General features: G+C 43.7%; 1 protein-coding gene across 1 annotated transcript in view; it reads left to right on the top strand.

Annotated features, from left to right (window-relative positions):
- VWCE (von Willebrand factor C and EGF domains) overlaps positions 1–25,896 on the top strand; it is a 103,219-nt gene that overhangs the window by 43,584 nt on the left and 33,739 nt on the right. The window contains exons 7-19 of the mRNA XM_075326437.1: positions 3,756–3,881; positions 3,977–4,093; positions 13,643–13,765; positions 15,569–15,697; positions 17,377–17,496; positions 17,581–18,005; positions 18,083–18,173; positions 18,314–18,396; positions 20,166–20,253; positions 20,544–20,629; positions 20,716–20,833; positions 23,183–23,268; positions 24,902–24,998. Coding sequence (XP_075182552.1) covers positions 3,756–3,881; positions 3,977–4,093; positions 13,643–13,765; positions 15,569–15,697; positions 17,377–17,496; positions 17,581–18,005; positions 18,083–18,173; positions 18,314–18,396; positions 20,166–20,253; positions 20,544–20,629; positions 20,716–20,833; positions 23,183–23,268; positions 24,902–24,998 — 1,689 coding nt within the window. The remainder of the gene's footprint in view (positions 1–3,755; positions 3,882–3,976; positions 4,094–13,642; positions 13,766–15,568; positions 15,698–17,376; positions 17,497–17,580; positions 18,006–18,082; positions 18,174–18,313; positions 18,397–20,165; positions 20,254–20,543; positions 20,630–20,715; positions 20,834–23,182; positions 23,269–24,901; positions 24,999–25,896) is intronic.

Here is a 25,896-nt window from a genome sequence, read left to right as displayed (position 1 = left end):
CTCCATTTACTTTAATGGAGGCATGTTTTTTGGAGAGTAACTGTAAAGCGCGGGGTTAAATTTTCCTGTCAAAACATAGTCTACGACGTTCCCTGGGTCACATGAGGTGTCTGTGCAAAATTTCGTGATTGTAAATGCGACGGTGCAGATACACTTTTTGTTTCACTTTTCCCCATTATGTAGATAGGGGCAAAATTGATTGGTAAATTGGAACGCGCGGGGTTAAAATTTTGCATCACAACATAGCCTATGACGCTCTCAGGGTCCAGACGTGTGAGTGTGCAAAATTTTGTAGCTGTAGCTGCGACGGTGCAGATGCCAATCCCGGACATACACACATACACACATTCAGCTTTATATATTAGATAGATTACAATCGGGACATTAGATGACACATCAAATAGCGCATGTGTATTGTTCGCATCTACGCCTTTTGGGTGTATTGCTACCCTTAATCATCTAATGTCCCGATTGTAATCTATATATAAATAAAGAAGAATCTGTTCATTGAGCCGGACTTTTTCTAACTTCCATTAAAGTCCTAAAAACTTTTAAAAGGTGAAGAACTGCAGACGCGTTTCTGACATTGTCTTTAGTCATTGCTTGCTAACTACTATGAACACATATACTTATATGCCGTATACTCACAATATGTGATTGAAATACCAATGAATACTTGTGAACCATTAAATCAGTGAGTTTAACCCCTACTAATCAGAAACTTTTTGTTTTGTGGCTAATGTGGAAACACTTATGGGGGATTATATCTATTCATAAAGGTAGATAATATCACATCGCATTCATATTTAGATCTGTGGGTTCTCGTATCTGCATATATATATATATATATATATATATATATATATATATATATATTTTTATATATATATATATATATATATATATATACACAGTACAGACCAAAAATTTGGACACACCTCATTCAAAGAGTTTTCTTTATTTTCAGGACTCTGAATATTGTAGATTATTCACATTGAAGGCATCAAAGCTATGAATTAAAACATGTGGAATGAAATACTTAAAAAAGTGTGAAACAACTGAAAATATGTCTTATATTCTAGGTTCTTCGAAGTAGCCACCTTTTGCTTTGATTACTGCTTTGCACACTCTTGGCATTCTCTTGCTGAGCTTCAAGAGGTAGTTACCGGAAATGGTTTTCCAACAGTCTTAATGGAGTTCCCAGAGATGCTTAGCACTTGTTGGCCCTTTTGCCTTCACTCTGTGGTCCAGCTCACCCCAAACCATCTCGATTGGGTTCAGGTCTGGTGACTGTGGAGGCCAGGTCATCTGGCGTAGCACCCCATCACTCTCCTTCTTAGTCAAATAGCCCTTACACAGCCTGGAGGTGTGTTTGGGATCATTGTCCTGTTGAAAAATAAATGATGGTCCAACTAAACGCAAACCGGATGGAATAGCACACCGCTGCAAGATGCTGTGGTAGCCATGCTGTTTCTGTATGCCTTCAATTTGGAATAAATCCCCAACAGTGTTACCAGCAAAGCACCCCCACACCATCACACCTCCTCCTCCATGCTTCACGGTGGGCACTAGGCATGTAGAGTCCATCCGTTCACCTTTTCTACAAAGACACGGTGGTTGGATCCAAAGATCTCAAATTTGGACTCATCAGACCAAAGCACAGATTTCCACTGGTCTAATGTCCATTCCTTGTGTTCTTTAGCCCAAACAAGTCTCTTCTGCTTGTTGCCTGTCCTTAGCAGTGGTTTCCTAGCAGCTATTTTACCATGAAGGCCTGCTGCACAAAGTCTCCTCTTAACAGTTGTGCTAGAGATGAGAAGGTGTGTAAAAACTTTTGGTCTGTACTGTAGATATATATATATATATATATATATATATATATATATATATATAATATACTGTATGTTTTCCAACTTGCCCTAGAATAAGATGTAGGGAGAACATTCAGTCTTTAGGGAAAAAACAATACAAATTTTGACCACTAGAGGTCAGCGCGGTCTAACTTTACACGCTCCTCCACCTTGACATTGAAACACCAAGACAGAAAAGTGGTAGAATTCTGGAAATCACAGAATGGACAGACATGTTAGGCCCCTTTCACACGTCAGTAATTCTGGGACGTTTGTGCTTTTTTTTAAACGTACCAGAATCACTGACATACGCAGACCCATTATAATGAATGGGTCTGCTCACACATCAGTGATTTGTCACTGCACGTGTCTCCGTGCGGCGTACCCGCGTGTGCGTGATTGCCGCACGGAGACATGTCCATTTTTTTCTGGCATCACTGATGTTCCATGGACCACGCAGTGGTGTGGTCCGTGAAACACGTGCCAGAAAAAAACGTGCTTTTAAAATAAAAATTTTTTTAACTCACCCGGCGTCCAGCGATGTCCTCTGCAGCCCGTTCTGCCGGCTGCTTCTGAGCCGGCTCATTATTGTCGCGCAGCTGCTGCGGGGGTCAGCGCCGGCCGGATGCTGCACCGCGGGAGCGATCAGCACCATGGAGAGCGGGAGCGCGCACAGGTGAGTAGTTTTCTAAGTGCAATCACGGGCCACGGAGAACGGAGCCCGGATTGCACTTAGACAACCCACGTGTGCCGTGATTCACGGCACACGCAGGGACATGTGCGTGTTTTACACGCCAGTGAAAAAATCACTGTTTTTCACTGACGTGTGAAACGGGCCTAAGTGAGTGAAAAATAGAAACAGAATTTTCAAAACATCTTGATTTATTTAGTATCAAATATCATCGCCACTTACATCCGTCGTGAAGGCTTCTTCATGGTGCTTTCTTCAAAGTGTCCCAGAAACTGTTTTCCAATATGACACCAGGCCGCATCTTGCTTGTGCTACTGTTAGCAGACTGCATGGCCTATACCTGCTACATGTCCTGCAGCATGTCCAGACTTGTCTAACATTGATCACATCTGGGATGTCACTGGTCGATAATTGCACACGGAGCTGCCAGCAGAGGATTTTGATGATTTACCAAAGTACATTCAGCGTGGCACAAAATTCCTCAGATAACCTCAGTGAGTGGAGTGGAGCAGAGTGAAAAATGAAAAATGATTTCTAGACAGAAGTGTTATATCTAAAGTTGAACCAAATTTGTCAAAAATCCTGCGACCTTTTGATAAATTTGGCGCAAAAAACGGCAGCGTAGCCACTAGCAAAATTTAATGAAAGGGAATATACTAGCATGTTTTTTCTATTTAAGCGCAGCATAACATAGTGCAGACACCCTGATTCTAGAGATGGGTCACTTGCTCAGCTGCTTGCTGTAGTTTCAATACAATCAGTGTTTATCAGTAAGACAGGACTAGGCCTCACATGCCAGAAATTCCAGCTAATCTGTGTAACCCCGCCCCCACCACTGATTGTCAGTTTGCCGACAATATACAGTATATGCATAAAACTACCAATCAGGGGTGTGGGCGGGGATACATAGAGCTCAGCATTCTGAGCACTGCTTTATCTACATGAGAGAAAACAAAGATTCTATCAAAACTACACCAAGCAGCCCAGCAAGTGATACAGTACTGGAATCAATGTCTCTTTCCCTAAAAGTACTACACAGACCCTAATCCTGGAGTGTCGGCCCGGGGTGTATATGGATCTCTGGGCTGCAGAGCATCAGTTGGCCTCAATTTAACATACCAGTGATACAAGATTCGATATTGCCTTTGTAGCGCCTTGTATCCCCGCATCCTCCTCACTGATCTGATCCTGTGTCACGTTCTTTTTCTTTACAGCTTCCGTCCCATGTGGAGAATATGGCTGTGAGTTAAGTTGTAACGATGGTGGCTGTGAACACATTTCTAGGGTCTGTCCTGTTGGCTTCAGAATGGCAGAGACGGCTAATGGAGTCACCTGCACAGGTATCCGAGCATACGCCACTCCACTCTACATGTTGTATATACTGTATACACCTAATGATCACCTGTTTTGTCACTAACTCTACCCCTTTCTCCAGACATAGATGAATGTGCAGCGTCTTCCTGTAAGGGGACTTGCCTCAATACTGAAGGAGGCTATATGTGTGACTGTGGTCCTGGACTCAAGTTGGCTGCTGATAGAAGCACTTGTTTGGGTAAGAAGCAGAACTGCAGTGTAAAGCATGGGAGAAAAACAACTCTGTAGTCTGTGTCTGATTGCTAATGGAATGGCAGGATCAGTTGACAGATGGCAATCTATGCCACTAAGCTAGTTACCAGATTACCACTGCGTGTGAAAATACCCGAAGTAACCTTATGTACATGCCATTGGATTTAAAGTACGTATTGTGTTTTTTTTTAATGCAGAACCCACTAGAGATTAGGAATAGTATTATGAACCCACCAGGCAGAGGTGTAACTGAAGGAAGGCTCGGACGCCGGGCCGTGAAGGCTCCGTACTCCTACTCCAGAAAGAGTTTGTGTGTGTGGATCACTTCGGGCGGGGTGTGCGACACTTAGCATTCTCTTCAGGGTGGTGTCCATTGTAGCGCCCCTGAAGTAATCAGAGAGCTACAAGGTACTGCATCCCCACCGGGATGCAGGGCCTACCCCCTAGGGACCCGGACAATCAGTCACACACAAACACTTCACAAAATCTCAGTTTTTCCCCAACAATCCCCCATAGAATGGTACAAGGCTAGGGTCGGACCAATGGATGGCCGCCTAGAGGTGGAGCCAATCCAGTCCACTAGTTGACCAGGTGGGAGGGGCAGACAGTGGACAGTCAGAGTAGTGAGTCAATGTGAGACAGTGATGGTGGACGTGAGAAGACGTACTGACTTGGAATGAACAGTAACCTAGTGCCCAGGAGGGTAGTTGCCGGTGGAGTAGTCCTGGAACTACGCACCAACGGGGTACATGACCCTAGGTCAGGCATAAGCTCCGGGCAGGCCTGATAGCACCTGCACGGTGAGGGGACCATCAGGGACCTCACTGACCTTGAAGTCCGGGACTCAGTAGCGAGGGGAGAACCGGGGACAGGACCAGAGACTCCAACCCCACAGGGTTCAGGCAACCATCATACAGACTGCAGTGGAAGACCACCAGATGGGGACCCCCAGTTGCTCCACGCCACGAGAACCCACCAACCAGAGACAGGTGCAGGGGAAGAAGACACCAGATTACTAAACTGGCACTGGGAGAAAGGGGACCTGAAGGTGAAACCAGACGGCCTCGGGTAACCAGTTATCACCCGAAAGTGAGTAAAGAACCACTTGCACTGAACCCCTTGTGTGGACTCCCTTCTTCCGATACCCGTCACATCACCTACCCTCTGGGGCCCGGCCCTGCTAGGGTCTAACATCCAGGCTACAATTAACACCAGCCCCAGTAGTGGACATTGTGCAGCGGCGGCTCCATCTACATAGCCGCAACACCGCAAGTGGCGTCACGTGTGAACACTATTCTAATCCTCTGTAACTGTACATATTCTCCAACTAAGTATCCAAGTAAATATTCTCTATTTTCAAAAAGGACCCAGGGCATCGGGTAATGGCCACCAAAGTGACATTCCCTAGATATACACTGCCCTGAGTACCCCATAACCCTCGCCGACACATCCATAACCCCTCAGCTTGTCGCCATAGTAGACACAGTAGTGAAACACTTGACACTGAAATTCTTTTAGAAAACACAATTTATTTTCCTTCTCACCAATATGACAGACATGACCTCACTTCTATAGTTCAACTTCTCTTATTCTTTGTGGTAATCCTTCTTGGCCTATCCCCGCTATCTTGGACCTCTCGTCTGCAAGCTGCCAGGCATGTTGCTCCATTCCCCCACTCTCATCTCACCGCTGTCCACTTCCTTGCCCCGATAGCTCTCTAGTCACTCAATTCTCTAAGCTCGTCGAGGTCAGCCATAGGCTCCGGACCTTACAAGGATACCTCTGGATTCCCTGACCAGCCCTTACTCCATGCTGCGTCTTTAGTCCTCTGACCCTCATTCAGAACTGACTTCTCTCCAGGTCCATCTCTCTAACCACCCCACTGGCTGTCTGTCACTCTTCCACTCTTGTTTCTGAGCTCTCTCCATACCAGAAAGTGTATATCACTGCTACATCTATTAACATATAGCTACATCTAACAGTTATCTGACTAATACATTACATTGTATATTAAACATCACATAACCATATACTTTGTATTACCGCTGTGCGGTTTTGGCTCTGCTACATCAGGAACCGCACGAATCAAACAACAGTACATCCTATCGCACACTATATAACATTCAATAACATATACATTACACTTTATTTTATTTTAGTTAGCCATTAAAAGGTATCACAAGATTATAATTTTGTTCCTCTCACTGAGAACATACAATCATTTTTCAACTGGCTAACACAGTACCAAAACCTTTTCACTTGTAACTTAATATAAAACTCAGTCTTTTTTTACATGGGAACAGCCTATGGTAAGGATGGGAATGAAAGTGACCACCTCCTTCGCGCCTCCCCACTTAAATGTGATCGTCCTCAACCACAACCTCGCTATTCACATATAGAAATTACTTTAGATAACTATAATAGGTGCAGTGGTGGAAATCAGTCTTCGATATTTGAACCTAGATGGGCCCAATAGAACCCTTTGGCTTATATGACAAAACCAGTACTATTAAAGACCAGTGATAGTGGCGGCCCATTTGGAAATTTTGCAATGGAGCCCATGAGCTGCCAGTTATGCTGCTGTCACCAGAGAGCAGGAATAATATCATCTTTTCCACCAGACACCATTAATAGAGGGTACGAATATATTTATTAACATACTACAAATGAAGAATAACATTATTATCCAAGTAGATACCAGAGATGCCATTTATATTCTAGTAGACACAATGTATAGCATTATTAGCCCTCAGATCATTAATAGTAGCATTGTTATCCACTAGAGAACTGGAATAGCATTGTTAAACCACAAAACGTCAGGATCAATATTGTAAACCTGGTAAATATTAGGGATAAACTGTTATTAACCCATGAGAGATCAATAAGATCATTATCTTCCAGGGATAATGTAACTGACTCATTAAATATTAGGAATGATATTATTTAGCTTACCACATTACAGTACAGGATTTTGCATTAAGACTGGATCTTCAAGTCTTGCATCTGATCGAATAGTATTACAGCTTTTCAATAGAATTTAGTAAAAGGGTTGTTCCCAAAATCACAAGCAGAGTGCTGTTGTTGTCAGCTGGGGCACTGAGTGCTGATACACACAATAAACACCAGATGGAGAAACCTAAGAATTGCGCTTTCCAGCCACGTCTTAAATGAAGCAGAGATGCGAATGTTCGGCCTCCTCTTCATTCATTCTTATAGTACTGTCAAAGATAGGTGAATACTGCACTAGACTATTTCCGGCAACCCCATAATCCCATAGACAACAAATGAAGTGGCCAAGAATGTGCCCCTTTGCTTCATTCAAGAAGCGGCTGTATCCTCTCTAGGGGATAAGTTTTTATTTTGGGAATAACGCTTTAACTCATTACCATAGACAAAAATATTATTATTAATACTAATAAAAATAATAATAATAATAATAATACTATTGATTACAGTAAACATCTAGACACAAGAGCAGAGATTTTACAACCTGCTGCCCAAAAGTCACTTGCAGCCCACGATGCTATTTTGTCTGGTCCCTAATAATATTATCATAGTCATGCTTGTGTATGGGCTACTGACAGGTATATGCCAAAGGAGCAGAATGATCGCAGTCGCAGGGCTCACCATCGCGACTGGTCCCGGGGGTTCAGGGGGCCCAAGGACCTCAGCCAGTGGCGCACCGCCAATGGCGGCAAGCCACATGACGGCTATGGGGCCCGGTGCCGGTACTGACACCCGGCCCCCACAGAGGATTGCACTTTGAATTGTATTGGCATCACAGATGCCGTTACAATTGAAAACAATGATAAGAGAGTGAGCGTCGCGCTCCCTCTCTCATAATTCTCCAGCTGTGTCTGCGCTCTGTGTGTCAGCACATCGGTGATGTAACTACTGCGCACTGTGCTAACATGTGCAGAGTGGCAGAATTGTAAACACAATGAGGAGATCGGAGCAGCGGGGGAATGAGGAGAAGTGAGTATTTATGTATTTAAAGGAGTTGTCCGACATTAGCTTACCAAAACATTTTGAGTTGTATTGTCATATAAAACACCCGCAAAAAATTGTCAATTTTTTTCACGGATGCATCTGTGTGTCATCCGTGTGCCTTCCGTTTTTTTTGCGGACCTCAAAAAATGGAAGCAGCAAGAAAGATAAATAGATGACTAGATATAGAGATGAATAGATAGATATAGAGACAGAGAGATAGAGGGATGGATGAATGAATGAATGAATAGAGGGATAGATAGATAGATAGATAGATAGATAGATAGATAGATAGATAGATAGATAGATAGATAGATAGATAGATAGATAGATAGATAGAATGAGCGGCACGGTGGCTCAGTGGTTAGCACTGCAGTCTTGCAGCGCTGGGGTCCTGAGTTCAAATCCCACCAAGGACACCATCTGCAATGAGTTTGTATGTTCTCCCCTTGTTTGTGTGGGTTTCCTCCGGGTACTCCGGTTTCCTCCCACACTCCAAAGACATACAGATAGGGACTTTAGATTGTCAGCCCCAATGGGGACAGTGTTACTGATGTATGTAAAGCGCTGTGGAAAATGTTAGCGCTATATAAAATGATTTGATTTGATAGATAGATGAGAAAGGCATATAATGTCCCACCTCCCTGCATATTCTAAGCTGGCACCCTTTTGTGCCTTTCATGTGGCACTAAAGGATGCTTAGCCTTGTATTTAGCCAAAATATAAATAAATAATTAAAAAAAAACTACGTGGGGTCCCCCCTATCTTTTGTATCCAACTAGGGTAAAGCAGACGGCTGCAGCCTGCAAACCACAGCTGACAGCTTTACCTTGGCTGGTAATCCAAAACAGAGGGCACCCATACTGTTATTTTAAATTAAATAAATAATTTAAAACAAAAAACATGGGGTCCCCCCAAATTGGATCACCAGCCAAGGTAAAGCAGACAGCTGTGGTCTGGTATTCTCAGACTAGGGAGGTCCACTGTTATTGGACACTCCCCAGTCTAAAATTAGCAGGCTACAGCCGCCCCAGAAGTGGCGCATCAATTAGATGCGCCAATCCTGGTGCTTTGCCCCAACTCATCCCGTGCCCTGGTGCAGTGGCAAATGGGGTAATATATGGGGTTGATGCCAGATGTGTAATGTCACCTGGCATCAAGCCCTGGGGTTAGTGATGTCATGCGTCTATCAGATACCCGACATCTCTAACCCAGTCAATAATAAAAAAAAAAAAAATAGACAACAAAAAAAGTTGTATTTGAAAAAACACTCCCCAAAACATTTCCTCTTTCACCAATTTATTAAAAAGAAAAACAAATCCGGGTCCGGCGTAATCCAATAAGGGGGTCCCATGACGATCCATACCATAGTCACTGTCCCAGTCAATGAAGAACAGAATGTTCCCCATTGGCTGGGAGAGCAGTGCAGTGACCTGAGCTAACATCAATAGGTCAGCCCAGGTCACTGCAGGGGATGATGAGCGCTGCTGTCAGGAGGTTAGATAAGATCATTACCTGCTGTGACGATCTCCTGCAGTGCTGACGTCAGCACTGTCACTGACTTCTATGCCCGCCGCATTCTCAACAGTATCCCCGTGACGTCACCGTTAGTGACGTGAGAACGCAGCGGGCATAGAAGGCAGTGATAGCGCTGACGTCAGGAGTGAAGCGAGGATCATCAAAGCAGGTAATGATCTCATCTAACCTCCTGACAGCAGCGCTTGTCATCCCCGCGGCTGCCCGCACTGCAATATGAGAAGTTGCTGATACTGTAGTGCACTCCTGCAGTATCAGCACTCCGGGGCTGGAGTGGGACACAGACCTCACGGGCACTCCTGCTATCCTGAGCAGGGGGCCCGGTGCTGGCGGTGACACCGTGGGCGGGGAGAGTACAGGGTGCGGGGGAATGTGTGGGAGGGTGCAGGGAGGGGGGCGGGGACTCCACGCACTGTAGCCGCCCAGCAGGGCGGCAACAAGCTGTTCACAGATTTGCATGTCAACATGGTCCTGCTCATGTTGACATGAAATGACCGGAAGCAGCAAAATCGCTGCAGGAGCAGTCACATGACCGCACTGAGCCGGGGGAGAGGGGCTGACAGCAAGGCAGGTAAGTGCTCACTATCTACTTACCTGCCCCAATGTAGCTCAATAGGGTAATAATAAAAAAAAGTCAAAATAAGCCGGATAACCCCTTTAATCACGGTGGCCAGAGGACTATGGGGTGCATTAAACAAGATCAGAGTTGTATGCTACTACATGGGGGCTGCATAGTAGTATATGGGGCTGTATAATACTATATAGGGGCACCTAATACTATATGGAGGAATATGGCGTGCTTTATAATACATGGAGGACCATGGGGCTGCATTATAGTATATGGAGGATTATAGGGAGTGTATTATAATATATGGAGGACTATGGAGACTACATTATATGACTTGAAGGAATATGGGGCTGCATTATAATACATGGAGGACTATGGGGAGTGTATTATAATCTATGGAGGACTATAGTATTGGATAATATATCGGATATCGGAGTATGGGAAAGCTAGGTGCTGAGGGAAAGAGCCAAGTGTCAGCGTAATTATCCTTCAAATAGATTCGGATTTTGCATTGGGGCCCATCAAACTCTAGTTACGCCACTGCAGAGAGAAGACATATGGTGTAGTCCAAGGCGAGAATGGATAAGAACCTATTGTTCACTATTTGTTCTTCTCCCGAAATATTAGCAGAATGGGGGCTCCTGACACTTGTGCATCACTCAAAAAAGGAATAGATGATGTGGAAGAGTGGTGATATCTAAATGTAGTTTTATTGAAGTAGAGAAAGACATTTTAGCAACTCACATTGAATACAGTGGAGTGATCGGCATACAGCTCGATCTGTCTCTTCTTTTTTAGGTGAGAATGTGACGCCTCATTTTTATGATAGGAGTCCTGAAAGTGTAAATTGTATATATCTGACAAATATAGCATTTAATGACAACACTCTATAAATATCTCAGATCATGATGCCACTTTAGGTTTTGTTGCGTCACTTGGAATTGGTTCAATCTGGCAATGTGGCACCTGCACCAGAAAAGGTTGTACACCCCAAGACTATAATTTATCCTCTAGATCTGAAGCATTCCAACACCAAACATTATTATTTATGAGCAACTCTCTATTTTTAGTCTTAGTTTAGTTGAACTTTAATATTGGTATGTAACACGCCCACACCGGGGCCTGGGGTGACTCGTTACTGGGCCGTGGTACTGTTTTTGGGATGCCGCCGTGGCTAGGCGGTGTTGTTTAGCAAATAGGAAGGGGATGATGACAGTTTATTTGTACCGCCACCTGTGGTATGCGGCAACTTAGGTGCCGCCACTGCAGAGGTCTCTGGGGTGGATGGTGACGCAGCTAGGATGGTGCAGCTCTTCACAGGTAAAGCTGGGCCTCAGGGCGGATGAGAGTAGTAGTAGGCGATGGCCGGGGTTGCAGGGCCAGAGGCGCAGGTGAATAAGGGTGCCACACAGGGATGCAGTCTCAAGGTTTTTTTACTCACTGTAGCAGATTCCAAGGTAACACGATGTCAGTGACCGCTTTTGGAGTGCTGGGTTCCACTGTGAAGGGCTCCAGCCGATCCCAGGTAGTTCGGAGGTCAAGTCCGGTGCACCTTTCTTATGTGTACCTTCCCTGGTCGTCTTCCTGCGCTTGCTTCTCCCTTCTGCTTTGCACCCTCACACACAGAGCCCTGAGCCGATGCCCATGGACCATTTTGGGTGGCGTGAAGCTCTATCCCACGGTCCTTTGGAGTCACCTTCCAGCGAGTTCATGTGCGGATGTGGTCTCAGTGCTAGCAGTCACCTTAGCCTCTGGTTTTACTAGCAGAGTACGTAGGTTCTTCTCCTATAGCCTAGGGACCAGTCCCCGATTTGTGACCAAGTCCTTCCACCCAAAGATTGTATGTGGAACAAGGCCACGGGAGGATGTTGCGCTTCCCATGGTCTCTAAGACCCCTTCTGTCTTGCGCCTCGGTCAAGCTGCGCTAGCTCCAGACCACATGTCTTTCCTCCTCCACTGCTCCTTTCAACTCTTACTTTCTCTACACTCCACTACCGTGTGTCCCCACTCCTAAGACTCCACCCCCCGGCCTGGCTTCAAGTTTAACATGCCCTTGCCATGTCTGATGAGGTGTTGCTAAGTGAGAGTGTTGTGTTTTGTGTGTGTGGAGCCCCATTACCTTCAGGTCGCCTCAGGGTCTTCAGGGACTTCACATGCTGGGATTCTTCTGACAACAGGCAGGTCACGTTAACTTCAATGAGAATCGTGACGCCACTCTTGGTAATTGCGGTCAGGGGGTGACCGCCACTGCAGTTTAGGGAGCGCCTGGGGCTGATGGTAGATGCAGTCAGTTGTTGTGGCCTTCCGAGAGTGAGGCTGGCCCCAGGGCCCAGTATAAGTGTGTAGTACTACAGGTCGCAGAAGAACTCACACACAGGCAGCAATGTCTTTCAGGGTTTTTACTCACTTTTAGATGGTAGCTGTGAGTCAACCCGGGCGATGCTATGATGAACCAGGTGGAACCAGGTATCCCTCGAGCTGATGTAGGGGTGACTGCTGACTCGCCTTCCTAGCCCTTCTTGTTTGGGGTGACTCCTTACTTGTAGTACTGCGGGAATCACCCAGGGAAGTCGCAACTGCCGTTCTCCCCTTTCTGGCCCATTTGCTGGCAGCGTGGACCAAGGTTAAGATGGCTCCAGGCTCAATCCTACTTATGGGCCCCCTCGTTGCTGCTGATGCTGTGGACTCTGTGTGGTTCGGTGAGGTACATCCAGCACCCTCACCAGCAGGTTTTGCAGGCCGAATAAATGGGTTCCTGCTCTAGGGACCTGTTTCCCCATGCAGGCTTGGTCTACTGGTAGTCTCCTTACTCAGCCACCTCTTCACTAGGTGGATTTCAGGCAGCACCACTGGTTAGCCGCTCTCCCCCGCCAGCAGCCACTACAGGTGTCGGGTCTAACGGTGTCCTGCTCCTCTGCTCTACACCTCAGACGCGGCTCCTCCACTCCTACTCCTCTTGCAGCCATTGCTCACTCTGTAGCTTCCAGTCTCACTACCCACCACTAGCTGGGATGCGAGGGCCACGCCCCCTCCCTGGGTCTGCCCAGGGGTCCCCTCTAAGCTGTGTGTGTCCTGGTTACCAAGTGTCTGTGTGTCCACACCCTAGTCAGCCTTTGGGATTACCTGTTTTGTACTGACCCAGAATAGGTGCAGTACTCAGTGGTGCCTGACCAGGTCAGGGGCGCTACATGTGAATCGGTGGATGACCTCCTCCATACCCATGATGGAATACCACACCTCTGGAAGAGGTGCAGTACCTCTGTGGCAACTGAAGCCTCAGGGGCGCTATATATGCCCTTATGGTAGTTTATAATATAATGTTGCCATATATGTAGAACTTTGTCTTCAATGTACAGTATTATATAACACAGCATCATGTATATGTGTATCATGTATGTACCTTAAGCAATCATCTAACTGCGGCCTCTTCTTCCATACTTCTAGATATTGACGAATGTTCAGCTCATAGATCTGGTTGTCAGCACAGATGTAAAAATATCCATGGAAGTTACAAGTGCTTGTGCGGAGCTGGGTTCACACTACAGAGCAATGGACGCTCTTGCACAGGTAGATATTGCAGGGTTTAGGTAAAATGTGTAATGTGTTCCCAAACAAATAAATCAAACCAACATTTGTAATTTTATTTTTATTTAATAATTTCTTTACAAAATGTTGAACATAAAAGTAAAGTGAATTTTTATTAGTAGTTTTTGTATATTTCATTACTTTCATGATTTGCAGTTATAGTTTGTACAATATCCAGAAGCAGCATTTAGAATGTAGGTGATTTCACAGCTCATATTCACACCACAAACTCATAAAATAGAAATATCCCATGATATTCCCATACCCATACATTTTGTTAGAGGAGATACTCACCATATTGTAAAAATGCTACGCAGCACTTTACAATCAGCCGGGCAGCAAAGGAGTAAACATTTAGAGAAAATAACTTGTTGCTAAAAATGTACAAACAACATCTAAAAGAACAACAAAATCGAAAACATGAGACCATGCAGGTGACTCATATATATTCTGTATATATAGCTATACCCTGTATGTATATATATATATATATATATATATATATATATATATACATATATATATATGTGTATATATATATATATATATATATATATATATATATATATATATATATATATATATATATATACATATATGTACACACACACATATATATGCATATTTATATCTATATATCCTGTATAACATAGGTGGTGATTAAAGATGGGATATTTTAACTCCTTTTCAGGGTTATTCTGAAAGAAAACCCCCCAAATGACAAGTCATCCTCCAATATCCAAGGGAAGGGCTTTGGAACACTAAAGCGGACTTTACACACAGCAACATCGCTATTGATATCGCTAGCGAGCATACCCGCCCCCGTCGGTTGTGCGTCACGGGCAAATCGCTGCCCGTGGTGCACAAAATCGCTAGGAATAGTCACACATACCTGCTTAGCGACGTCGCTGTTGCCGGCGAACCGCCTCCTTTCTAAGGGGGCGGTTCGTGCGGCGTCACAGCGGCGTCACTAAGCTGCTGCCCAATACAAGCGGAGGGGCAGAGATGAGCGGCTATAACATACCGCCCACCTCCTTCCTTCCTCATTGCCGGCGGCCGCAGGTAAGCTGTAGTTCGTTGTTCCCGAGGTGTCACACATAGCAATCTGTGCTGCCTCGGGAACGATGAACAACCTGCGTCCTCAACAATCAACGATTTTTTGAAAATGAACGACGTGTCAAAGATCAACGATAAAGTGAGTATTTTTGATCGTTAACGTCCGTTCGTTGGTGTCACATGCAACGACGTCGCTAACGATGCCGGATGTGCGTCACGGAATCCGTGACCCCGGCGATATATCGTTAGATACGTCGTTGTGTGTGACGGGGCCTTTCGAACGAGGACCTGCTCGGTCCTGAATGGAGCACAGATGCCCATGCTCGACTTGAGCTGTATTCATTGTCTATGGAGCTGCTGGTGAAAGCTGAGTGTTGTACTTACTAAGTCACACGGACAATGAATAGAACAAAGTTCAAATGTGTGTACTCCTCTGCATTCAGCTGATCTCCATGAATCCATTGTTTGGCACCTGTTCATATGAATAGTCAAACATATGGCCCAGTCTTCCACAGCAGAAAGCACTATTTTGAAGGAACCACAAGAGGGACCCCTCTTTTATAAGATCCATATGCCTTCATAGGACATAAATTGAAACTGCTTTTTTTTTTAATTTAGACAACCTTGCCGAATCCTACAAATACATACACACCCTCTGGTATATCTTTAATACTCACGTGGTAAATACATGTAAGATAACACTGTTGCATTCTTTTGGTTCTTTTGAAGACATCAATGAATGTCTCCGACCAGGAACGTCTCAGCTTTGTGAGCACTCCTGCCACAACACACAAGGAAGTTTCTTCTGTTCCTGCCGTAGTGGGTTTGTCCTCGGAACAGACAGAGTGTCATGTGTTGGTAAGCGATTTGTGGGAAATTACTTTGCATTCCTAGCGCTCTGTTGGATCTTACTTATTTACTCAGACAATGGCTCACGTCTTGCAATGCAGCGTTTGTGACTTATGCTGCATGAAATACAATTTCCCTTTGTGATGACAGTCTGTAAGTATATAAGGGGCCAAAAACAGAAAAGGAAATCAGTAAACCAGTCAGAGATATAGTGCCTTTGAAAAAGTATTCAACCCCTGAGCTATTTTGCAAAGAAGAATGGGCAAAATTTCAGCCACCAAATGTGCAAAGCTGGTAGAGACGTCCCCCAAAAAGATATGCAGCAGTTATTGCAGGTGGTCTTACAAAGTATTGACTCAAGGGGCTGAATACAAATGCATGTCACAATTTTCAGATTCACAGTCATGGTCGAAAGTGTTGACATCCTTATAATTGTTCCATAAATTGAAGTATTTATCCCAGATTTTTATTGCAATAACACACGTTTTGTCATACACTTATTAAACATAATTTCACACAAAACTCCAAAAATGAGGCAGACAAAATTGTTGGCACCCTCAACTTATTATATGTTTGCACACCCTTTGGTACAAATAACTGCAATCAATCACTTCCTATAACCATCCACAAGCTACAGTACTTACACATCCCAACTGAAATTTTGAACCCCTCTTCTTTTGCAAACTTCTCCCGATCGCTCCTATTTCAAGGGGTGCCACTACTTCGTAAATCCCCTAACAGATTTTGAGCACCTTAATTGGTCTAATTTATAATCATCATATTCCACAGCATTTTACTAACATGATCATCACTGTCCCCATTGGGACTCACAATCTAAACTCCCTATCAGTATGTCTTTGAAGTGTGGGAGGAAACCGGAGAACCTTTAGGAATCTCTCCCAAAACACAGGAAGAACATACAAACTCTTAGATTTTGTCCTTTGTCAGATTTGAACCCGACTCCAGTGATGGAAGAGCACAATGTCACGGTATGGACTTAGGGAAAGTCCAGAGTGAGGTAAAACACATAACAGACAAACAAGGGGTATACCAGGGACACATTAACAATAGTAGGCCCTGATGCTAGTGAGAAGGAAGATGGACACCTCTTTCACATTCCTGCTGCTGTACCCTGCACTCCTAGCAACTCCCTATACAGGTTTCTCACCTTTTGCCAAGCAGGAACCTGAAACCCTGAGAGACCCTGGCTTGTGAGTGGGAAGGTAAGGATCACTAGTCCTTCCTCTGCACTAAAACAACACACCATGGGAAGGTTAGACAGACAGGGGGGGAAATAACAGCAGACTAACTCCAACAACTAGGCTGCAGTCAGGCACCAGTATTGCAGCCTACACTGCAACCAACAGCAAGGACTTCAGCAGCTCCTTCCACCTCCAGACCCAGAATCCAAATGGTAAAGAGAATAACTGGCACCCTATGCTGGAAGCAGAGGATATATAAAGGGACTGGGAATGGTCCCAAACCAACCAGGAGTCAGAAGCTGCTGGCAAGGAAAACTGACATTAACCCTTGCCACACCCAAAGAAACAATACATGTTTAATATGTAGAGTCTCAGATGACAATGAAAGACTCTAGTCTTGATCCTGTCACTAGTCTAGTCCTGATCCTGTCACTATCGTGTGGACAATTAAACAGGTCTTACAACTGCCATATATTTCCTTTTCAGATATAAATGAATGCCTGGAAAATATCACCCTCTGTTCCTCTGGAGGCTGCATCAATACTCTTGGGTCTTATGTCTGCTCATGTCCTGCTGGGTTTCTATCAATTAATGGTAGTTGTGCAGGTAACACTTTTTAAAGGATAACTTTGACCAAACTGTTATCTGTGAAGCTGAAATACAGTGCGATTGTGTTTATATATTTTGCAGCTGTTACTCCAGAGGCTCCTGAGGCTCAGACTGTTGGCTTTCCACAAGCAGTATACAACTTTCCGCAGATGACGCCAACATCTCCACCACCAGTAAGCTTGGGTCCAACCATAACCACTGCCGCCCAATCTACGGTGGCCAGCACTATGTTATCAAAAATGTTTACTACAATGTCTACCTCAAAACCACAAACTACAACAACCAATCTGGATCCTTTGCCGCCACCTCAGCACCTCAAAACGGGTAATTCTCAACTAGCTCAAAAATCCTCAGGGGTCTCCCATATGTCATTGAAAGAAAACATAATTTTTCCAACTGGGACTCCCCCTACACTGCACACAAATTTGCACTGCTGGCACAACAAAGAAATGCGACAGACGGGCAGCTCATGGACAGAAGAAGACTGTATGGATTGCACTTGCCAAGTAGGTGACGCAGTTTGAGGATTTGATTCAGTTTTATTGTCCAATCCATAGAATTACTGTCTTAATGTATATTGCAGGAAGGTACCATAGCCTGTGAGAGAAGAATATGTAGCCCAACCTGCTCACACCCAGTTCCTAACCCACAAAGCTGCTGTCCTACATGTGATGGTGAGAGCTTTCAACATAGATTCTACTGAAATTTGTAGTAATTAATCTCTGTTATTGAATATACTTTACCCTTGTATCAACCTTCTAATATTTGGACTTTTCACCACCATAATACACAAACTTCTTGTGGTCTGGTACAGGGTGCTTCTTTGAAGAGACATTGAGGACAGATGGAGAACTTTTCCCTACTTTCTCAGATAACTGCACTGTATGTATTTGTTTGGTAAGTTATTAACACAGAAACGTTTAGATCATGAGTTCTGCATTTATTCAAACATTTGTGACTGGTTTATTACCCAACGTTATAAGTAGAGATCAGTGAATTTATTAGATACTAACTGTAGTACCCAGCGTTGCCCGGGATAGTGACTGTCTCTTTATCTCTCTCCCACTCTCTCACTATCCCAGCCTCTGTCTGTCTCCCTCTCTGTCTGTCTCTCTATTTCTCTGTTTGTCTCTGTATCACTTTGCCTATCTGTCTCTCTGTCTCTTTCCCTGTCTGCCTCTGTCTTTGTCTGTCTGTCTCTTTCCCTGTCTGTCTCTTTCCCTGTCTGTCTCTTACCCCATCTGTCTCTTTCCCTGTCTGTCTCTGTCCGGCCCTGTCTCTTTACTTGTCTGCCTCTGTCTGTTCCTGTCTGCTTGTCTCTGTATCTTTCCCTGTCTGTGTATTTCTCTGTCTGTCCGTGCCAATGTCTGTCTGTGTCTGTGTTTGTCTCTGTCTCGCTCTGTCTGTCTATCTCTCAGTCTATCTCTGCCTTTGTCCGTCTCTACACAGAAATCATATTACCTCACACAGAAGCTTCTTATACTATGAATGTCCTTTAGTGTAAGCAGGGTTTTTGGTGAATAACGTTAAAGCGTGGGGTTAAATTTTCCCCTCAAAACATAGTCTACAACATTTCCTGAGTCAAATGAGGTGTCTGTGCAAAATTTTGTGATTGTAAATGTAACAATGTGGATTCCTTTAGTGGACATACACACACATACATACATTCATACATACATACACTCAGCTTTATATATTGGATTAAACTAATTTTTATAACATTTTAGCAATTCTCTGAACCTGGCCAATTCGAAAAATATATAGTCATGTATATGGAGGTCACTTTGACATAACAAAGGTTGAGTTTGTATTAAAGACCTTGAAAAGATTTGGATTCATATATTTTAGAAAATTGAAATTTAGGTTCAAGTGAGTTATCAATATTGGATCATATCTGTCACGCTAGGTATGGGGAAGTACCAAGCGCATGGCGATAGGGAAAGGAAACCCTGTGTCTAGGGAAAGGGAAGATGGTGATCTCTGACCAAACATACTGCTAGTTCCTAGGGTTCCTCACCACCCTAGAAAGGTTCCACACCTATGCGCCGAGATGGATACCTTACCCTAGGTAGCCCTAGTGCTGGACCCTAAATAGAGAACGGATGGGATGAACTCTTTGTCAACCCCACTAAACAACTAATGAAGACACAAGGGGGACACACAAGGGGAAAATACATGAACTACTTATCATTAAATGACTCAGGTTCAGCAGAGCTTTCAGCAACGACACCTCAGAGCAGTACAAGCCACCTGCTTGCAACCTCAACTTGAAGGAACTGAAAATATCACCAACACAGTCCAAAGGAAGGAAGGAGTATTTAAATACTAAGGGAATACTGACAATCAACAGCTGGGTGGAAGTCGAGCTCCTCCTGGGTCCAAAAGAGAGAGAGATTAATCCAGCAGGAAAGCTACCTATACCAATGCATACTGACAGCAGGAACAATGGAAAGTCAGGGAGCATTCTGTGCTGCCAAACGCTGTGACCTTCTATTGCCAGAAACCACATGACTGTCTGTCAACATGAAAACAGTAACTAGTCATTTTTTGACAGTACAAACTAAAGGTTTAATGTTATATATAAAGTGAAAATTCCATTTAATTTACACAATATTTATCTTAGTAATGACCTTTAGGTTTATTGTCTGTTGTGATTAATATTGCAGGCTGGAAATATCACCTGTATCCCACCCGTGTGTCCGCCTATTTCTTGCTCTGACCCGTTCATGTCAGATTGTTGCCTGCGGTGCCCAGGTCTGTACTATACTAATATAGCAGTATAACTGGCAGGGTAATATGAAAAGAGACGCTTTTGCAATCATATGTATAAACATGGCAATCTGACATTGTGCCATGCATTGCCTGTAGTGGGAGTCAGCTGTAATTCTAGGCACTGGACAAACGTGTTTCTGGGGGTAAAAACAAACCCTTAGTTCATTTTTTTTGACAACCGCTCTGTTATGGGTTCGGGCTTCCTTGTGGTTTGCAATTCTCACATACTTATTGCTATCTTGATTTTTAAACTGAAGATATTTTAATTCTAGACGGGTGTGAGTTCCAAGGAAACCTTTATCCTCATGGTGCGAAGTTTAGCCGAGATGAAAATGGATGCACGTCCTGTGTGTGCCAGGTCTGTACGAATACTATTCATTTCCCAATGTGCTTGTTGTTCATTGTAAATATTGCCTTCTCCTATTGTACTCCTTATTGCAATAGAATGGAGCGGTGGAGTGCTCATTTGTCCCGTGTCCTAGCTTAGAGTGCCCTAGAGAGGACTGGGTGCTGGAGTCTGGACACTGCTGCTTTAAATGCCAGGAGCCACCACAGAGCACAGGTATGGGATATTTATGGAATACTGAATAGATAGAATGTAGCGTGCAAGCCACCATTATTAACATTGCTTTGATCCATCATGTATAGCAGTATGATATAGAGCTTGCGGGCCGGTTCACACAGTCACACAGAGTTTTGCACAAACTTCGCCAACTGTCATGGCGGCATTGGACTCTGTTCAGAATAAAATGTAATGTATATTCTGACCCTCCGCCCCATGGTTTCTTTGGTGTTTGGGATCAACATAGGAGGACTCAGGCGTCAACCTGCTGTATGCTGATTCATAGGTAGGCTAGCAAGAGTTAATCTGTGCTAGTCTTCTTGCTCCTTTAGTCAAATGTTGTCACATCTGCTTCCCTGCTATTTATGCTGGTTGAAAGTAACCTTCTACCCATGCTAACTATAGTTTATTCTATGTTGGTCTGTGAGGTGTGTAGTCTCAGGCCGGTTTCACATTTGTGTTGTGAGGCATCCGTCACAGTGCGTTGTGTGATGCAAGACGGATGTGTTGCAAATAGCGTGCTATAAGCTGCCATTTAACTCCTTATTACCCCGATTGCCACCGCACCAGGGCAATTCGGGATGAGCCGGGTAGCGTCCCGGGACTGTCGCATCTAATGGATGCTGCAATTCTGGGCGGCTGCTGGCTGATATTGTTAGGCTGGGGGGCTCCCCATAACGTGGGGCTCCCCATCCTGAGAATACCAGCCTTCAGCCGTGTGGCTTTATCTTGGCTGGTATCAAAATTCGGGGGGACCGCACGCCGTTTTTTTAAATTATTTATTTATTTTACTGCACGATATAGACCCACCCACCAGCGGCTGTGATTGGTTGCAGTGAGACAGCTGTCACTCAGCGTGGGGCAGGTCTGACTGCAACTAATCATGGGCGCCAGTGGGCGGGGAAAGCAGTGAATACGAGATGGATTAATGATCGGCCGGCATTTTCAAAAGAGGAAAAGCCGTTACAGCCGTGCAGCGCTGCGCCAGTGATCGGTGAGTATGAGAGAGGGGGGGAGAGGGGGGAGAGAGACCAGGAGTGATTTTAAACGATTTAGATCATTCTGCTGGACATGCTGAGCATGCTCAGTAGAACGTGACGGGAACCGTCAGCGGATTCTGCCGCTTAGCGCATTGCGCCGGAATCCGCCGCCATAGACAATCATTACACACCTTGGCGGATACTAACGGAATCCGTCAAGGTGCGATATTTTAATGATACAAAAAAGGCTACATGCAGCATTCCTTCCGCCCGACGCAGCATCAAAATAACGACGCTGCGTCGTGCAGCGGATGCAACGCAGACACTTGCATTACAGTGCGTCGTCTATGGAGAATAGCGCAGTGCATTAACGGACTGCGCTATTTTCCATGAACGCAGGTGTGAAACCGGCCTCAGACTCTCTGGTGAAAGTTGTGCTTATTGCTTGGAGCAGTTGTGGTGTTTACCCCTGTTGTTTTATACTTTCTTTCTGCTCTTGTTTTCCTGCTGAATCTTTTATTATCTATACTTTTGTGTGTGCGCACTGTGTGACAGAGTTTTGTTTTTTCTTTATCTGTCTATATCTGTGGGTTTCAACACACTCCTGTCCCGTCCTTCCCTGGGGGTAGGGAGAATCAGATAAGGACTGGTCAGGAGCAGGGCCAAGAAGGAGACTCAGGCCTCTCCACCTTCAGGAGTATCCCTGGAATTAGGATAGCATAGGACCCTCTAGCTTGAGGTACAGCTTAGGAGCTCTTGTTCCCTGCTATCCCATAGTCATTGTAACACACTCACTGTGCTGCTTGCTGAAGTTTTGATAAAATTTCTGTTCTATCTACTGCAGGTCTACCAGATCTCTGAACACTGATCTCTGCATAACCATGCCCGCACCAGCTTTCTGTGTACACTGTGCATAGGCAGAAAGCTGCCAATCAGTGCTGGGGACAGGGTTATACAGAGATCATTAATATGGAGGACTACATGGAAGCAGGTTTACTAGCCCTCTAGATATCTGCAGATAAAACAGTGATTTTTTTCAAAATTACAACAAGCAGTCCATTAAGTGAAAAATTGATCGAACCAGTGTCTGTCTCTGCATTATGCGTCTTTCAGATTATGTGGCAAAAACATGGTGACAGATTCCCTTTATGGGAATATTCTTTATAGTGAAGATAAGGTATGCCATAACAGTGTCATCTGGGGACTATACTCCAGAAGAGGTAATTGAAGGAGAATTCCTAGAGTTTTGCCAAAAATTATTAAATTATAGTTTACTACCTTGAAAAATTTGAATGGTGGCACTACATTTATTCGTACTTGATGGAAAAATCCTATTAATGTACTATACACTATATTTATGAATGTATAGGATGTCCCTTTGATGACAATGGAATTGAGATTCCCATTGGGCAGATCTGGTCTCCTGGAGATCCCTGTTCCATCTGCATTTGCCAGGTGAGTTGAAATATGATCCTATAAGTGGGACAGGAATGACCATTGTTACCTTGTAATGCTTGGGACCTGGGTTCAAATCTGAAGGAGGGCAACATCTGCATGGATGTTGTATATTTTCCCAAGGTCTGCACACATTTTCTACTTCTTTCATAGACCTTGTCACTCACAGCTCTAGCTGGTCCAACTATCTACTACACATATGATATTCAGATTGACCCCTTCACCCACGGGCGATTTTCCGTTTTTCATTTTTGTTTTTTGCTTCCCTTCTTCCGAGAGTCATTGCTTTTTTATTTTTCCGTCAATCTTGCCATATTATGGCACACTGCAAACTAATTGGCTGTCAGTAATCTGCCCCAGCACCGCCCTCTACTCACACACTGCACACAAATTGGCTGTCAGTAATCTGCTTCACTATTCAATCTGCAGCACTATTCAGCACCACCCTCTAGCCAGACACTGCACAATCAATGCTATTTAAAGCTTATATTTCCTAAAAGAGAGAGAGATAGATAGATCAGCAAAGGTATAGCAGACAGCTGGGGGCTGATATTAGCAGTCTGGGAAGGTCCATGGTTATTGGGCCCTTCCCAGACTGAAAATACCAGCCCACAGCCACCCCAGAAGTAGCACATCTTGAGGTTGATGTCAGGTATGAATTGTCCAAAAACATAGCTGGCATCAAGCCCTGGTGTTAGTAATGTGTCTATCACACACCCCCATTACTAACCCAGTAGTAAAAGATAAAAAACACACAAAAAAACTTTATTCAAATAAACATTTCCCTCATTCACTAATTTATTAAATAAAAAAATCCCCAATAGTTCCAAAATAGACCACCAAATCTGATGTAGTCCACAAATGGAAACCTGAGAAAAAAGAAAGCGAAAAAAAATAGATAATTGATAAAAGAAAGAAATATAGATAATAGATGGATAAATAGATAATAGACACTCAGCACATTATTCTCACCTATATAGAAGTGTTTTCCATCCTGTGGTTTCAGGAGAGCGCTATATGTTCCACCTTCTTATTTCTTTCTTCCAGTCACATGAAGCTGTCATGTGACCAAAATGTCCTGGGAGGATCCTTAGGCTTCCTTGAGATTGTATGGTGGAGAAAGATGTTTTCAGCCTTATTCTCAAACCATTCAATTCAGCAGTCTTCCCCTGATAACAGTTAATTGAAGGATTGGTTGGTCCAATCAGCTGAGTGATTCCACTGCTGCCTGCACTGTGTGCTGCATGGGAGGCAGGGGACGGTTCTGGCAGTGACTGGGCGTGGCTTCAGTTGTGACGTTATGACCAATCTCCCGACAGGAAATTACTAGTCGAGGTGTGAGTAGCTCCTCCAGAATCAGGAGAGACCTGGTCACATGAATAGGTTTTGTATCTAGGCAACCGTGCAGAATGCTGCCAGAGAATATATTATAAGCTGTCAGAATTTTGCAGCCTAGGAACACACATAAAAATCTAGAGAAAGCCTGGACAACGGCTTTAAGCCATTTAAGGGGATAAGCAACAAAAAGTTTACATGTCAATTTAAAATGTGCAACACATAGAGGTCTCATTTTTACCTCTCTTTCTGGCTGCTATTCACCATATTCAATCATTCCTGTTGTGCTTTGATCTAGGCAGATGGCTCCATTGTGTGTAAGAAGACGGATTGCGTGGAAACCTGTCCTCATCCTATCATGGTCCCAGGACAGTGCTGCCCTGACTGTTCAGCAGGTAGAAAAATCACTCTGCTCATGTGTGTAATTCTAAAGACCAATGGTACATACAAGTGCTTCTTAATAAATTAGAATATCATCAAAAAGTTAGTTTATTTCAGTAATTCAATACAAAAATAAAAACACAGATATTATATAGATAGAACAAAAACGAAGAGAGTATATTATGCTAAAAATTATTATTTATTTATTATAAAATGTGAAAAATATATATTTAAAGTACATATATCAAATGACTACTGAACAACACACCTCCTGAAAAAGTTTGGAAACGTACGTCGAGGCGGCAGGATTTCCCACACTTTATACTGTTTATTCACGTAAGTGCAAAGCTATTTACTACTTTATTGACTTAGCTATTTATACTTCAGCTGCATCTTTGGCAGATATACTGATCAGTTGATGTGCAGCATATAGGTCCTTTTTACAAGTGGACTCTTAGCAAATGTCTTTATACCAATGGCATTTCATTATTGACTATTTAGCAGTATACCTTTTCTTCCCAAGCTGACTACAGCTGCTTCAGGAATTATGATTTGGGACTTTCCAGTCTCCTATACCCTTGGTATATACTATTATTTAGCTTTTTACTGTGGAAGGATTGATATACTGCCATCTATGTATGTGCTACTGGTATTACTTTAGCTGCATCTATTGTGTTTGACATTATTATGTATTTGTTATTAGACTGACCTGAAGAATAGATTCCATATTTGTAATATAATTCTTTTTAATAGCAAAATATCAGTTTTGATTTCTGCATTGATTCATTTATTCTATTTGTGAATATTATCCTGCTTTTTGTTCAGTAGTCATTTGATATATGTACTTTTAATATCAATTTGTTTTTTTTTAAATATTTTCTAATAAATACAATTTTTTTTAGCGTAATATCC

This window comes from Anomaloglossus baeobatrachus, chromosome 10, assembly GCF_048569485.1.
Source record: "Anomaloglossus baeobatrachus isolate aAnoBae1 chromosome 10, aAnoBae1.hap1, whole genome shotgun sequence".
NCBI lineage: Eukaryota > Metazoa > Chordata > Amphibia > Anura > Aromobatidae > Anomaloglossus > Anomaloglossus baeobatrachus.
The sequence above is the reverse complement of the archived record's forward strand: the minus strand, read 5'-3'. Positions and strand labels throughout refer to the sequence as shown.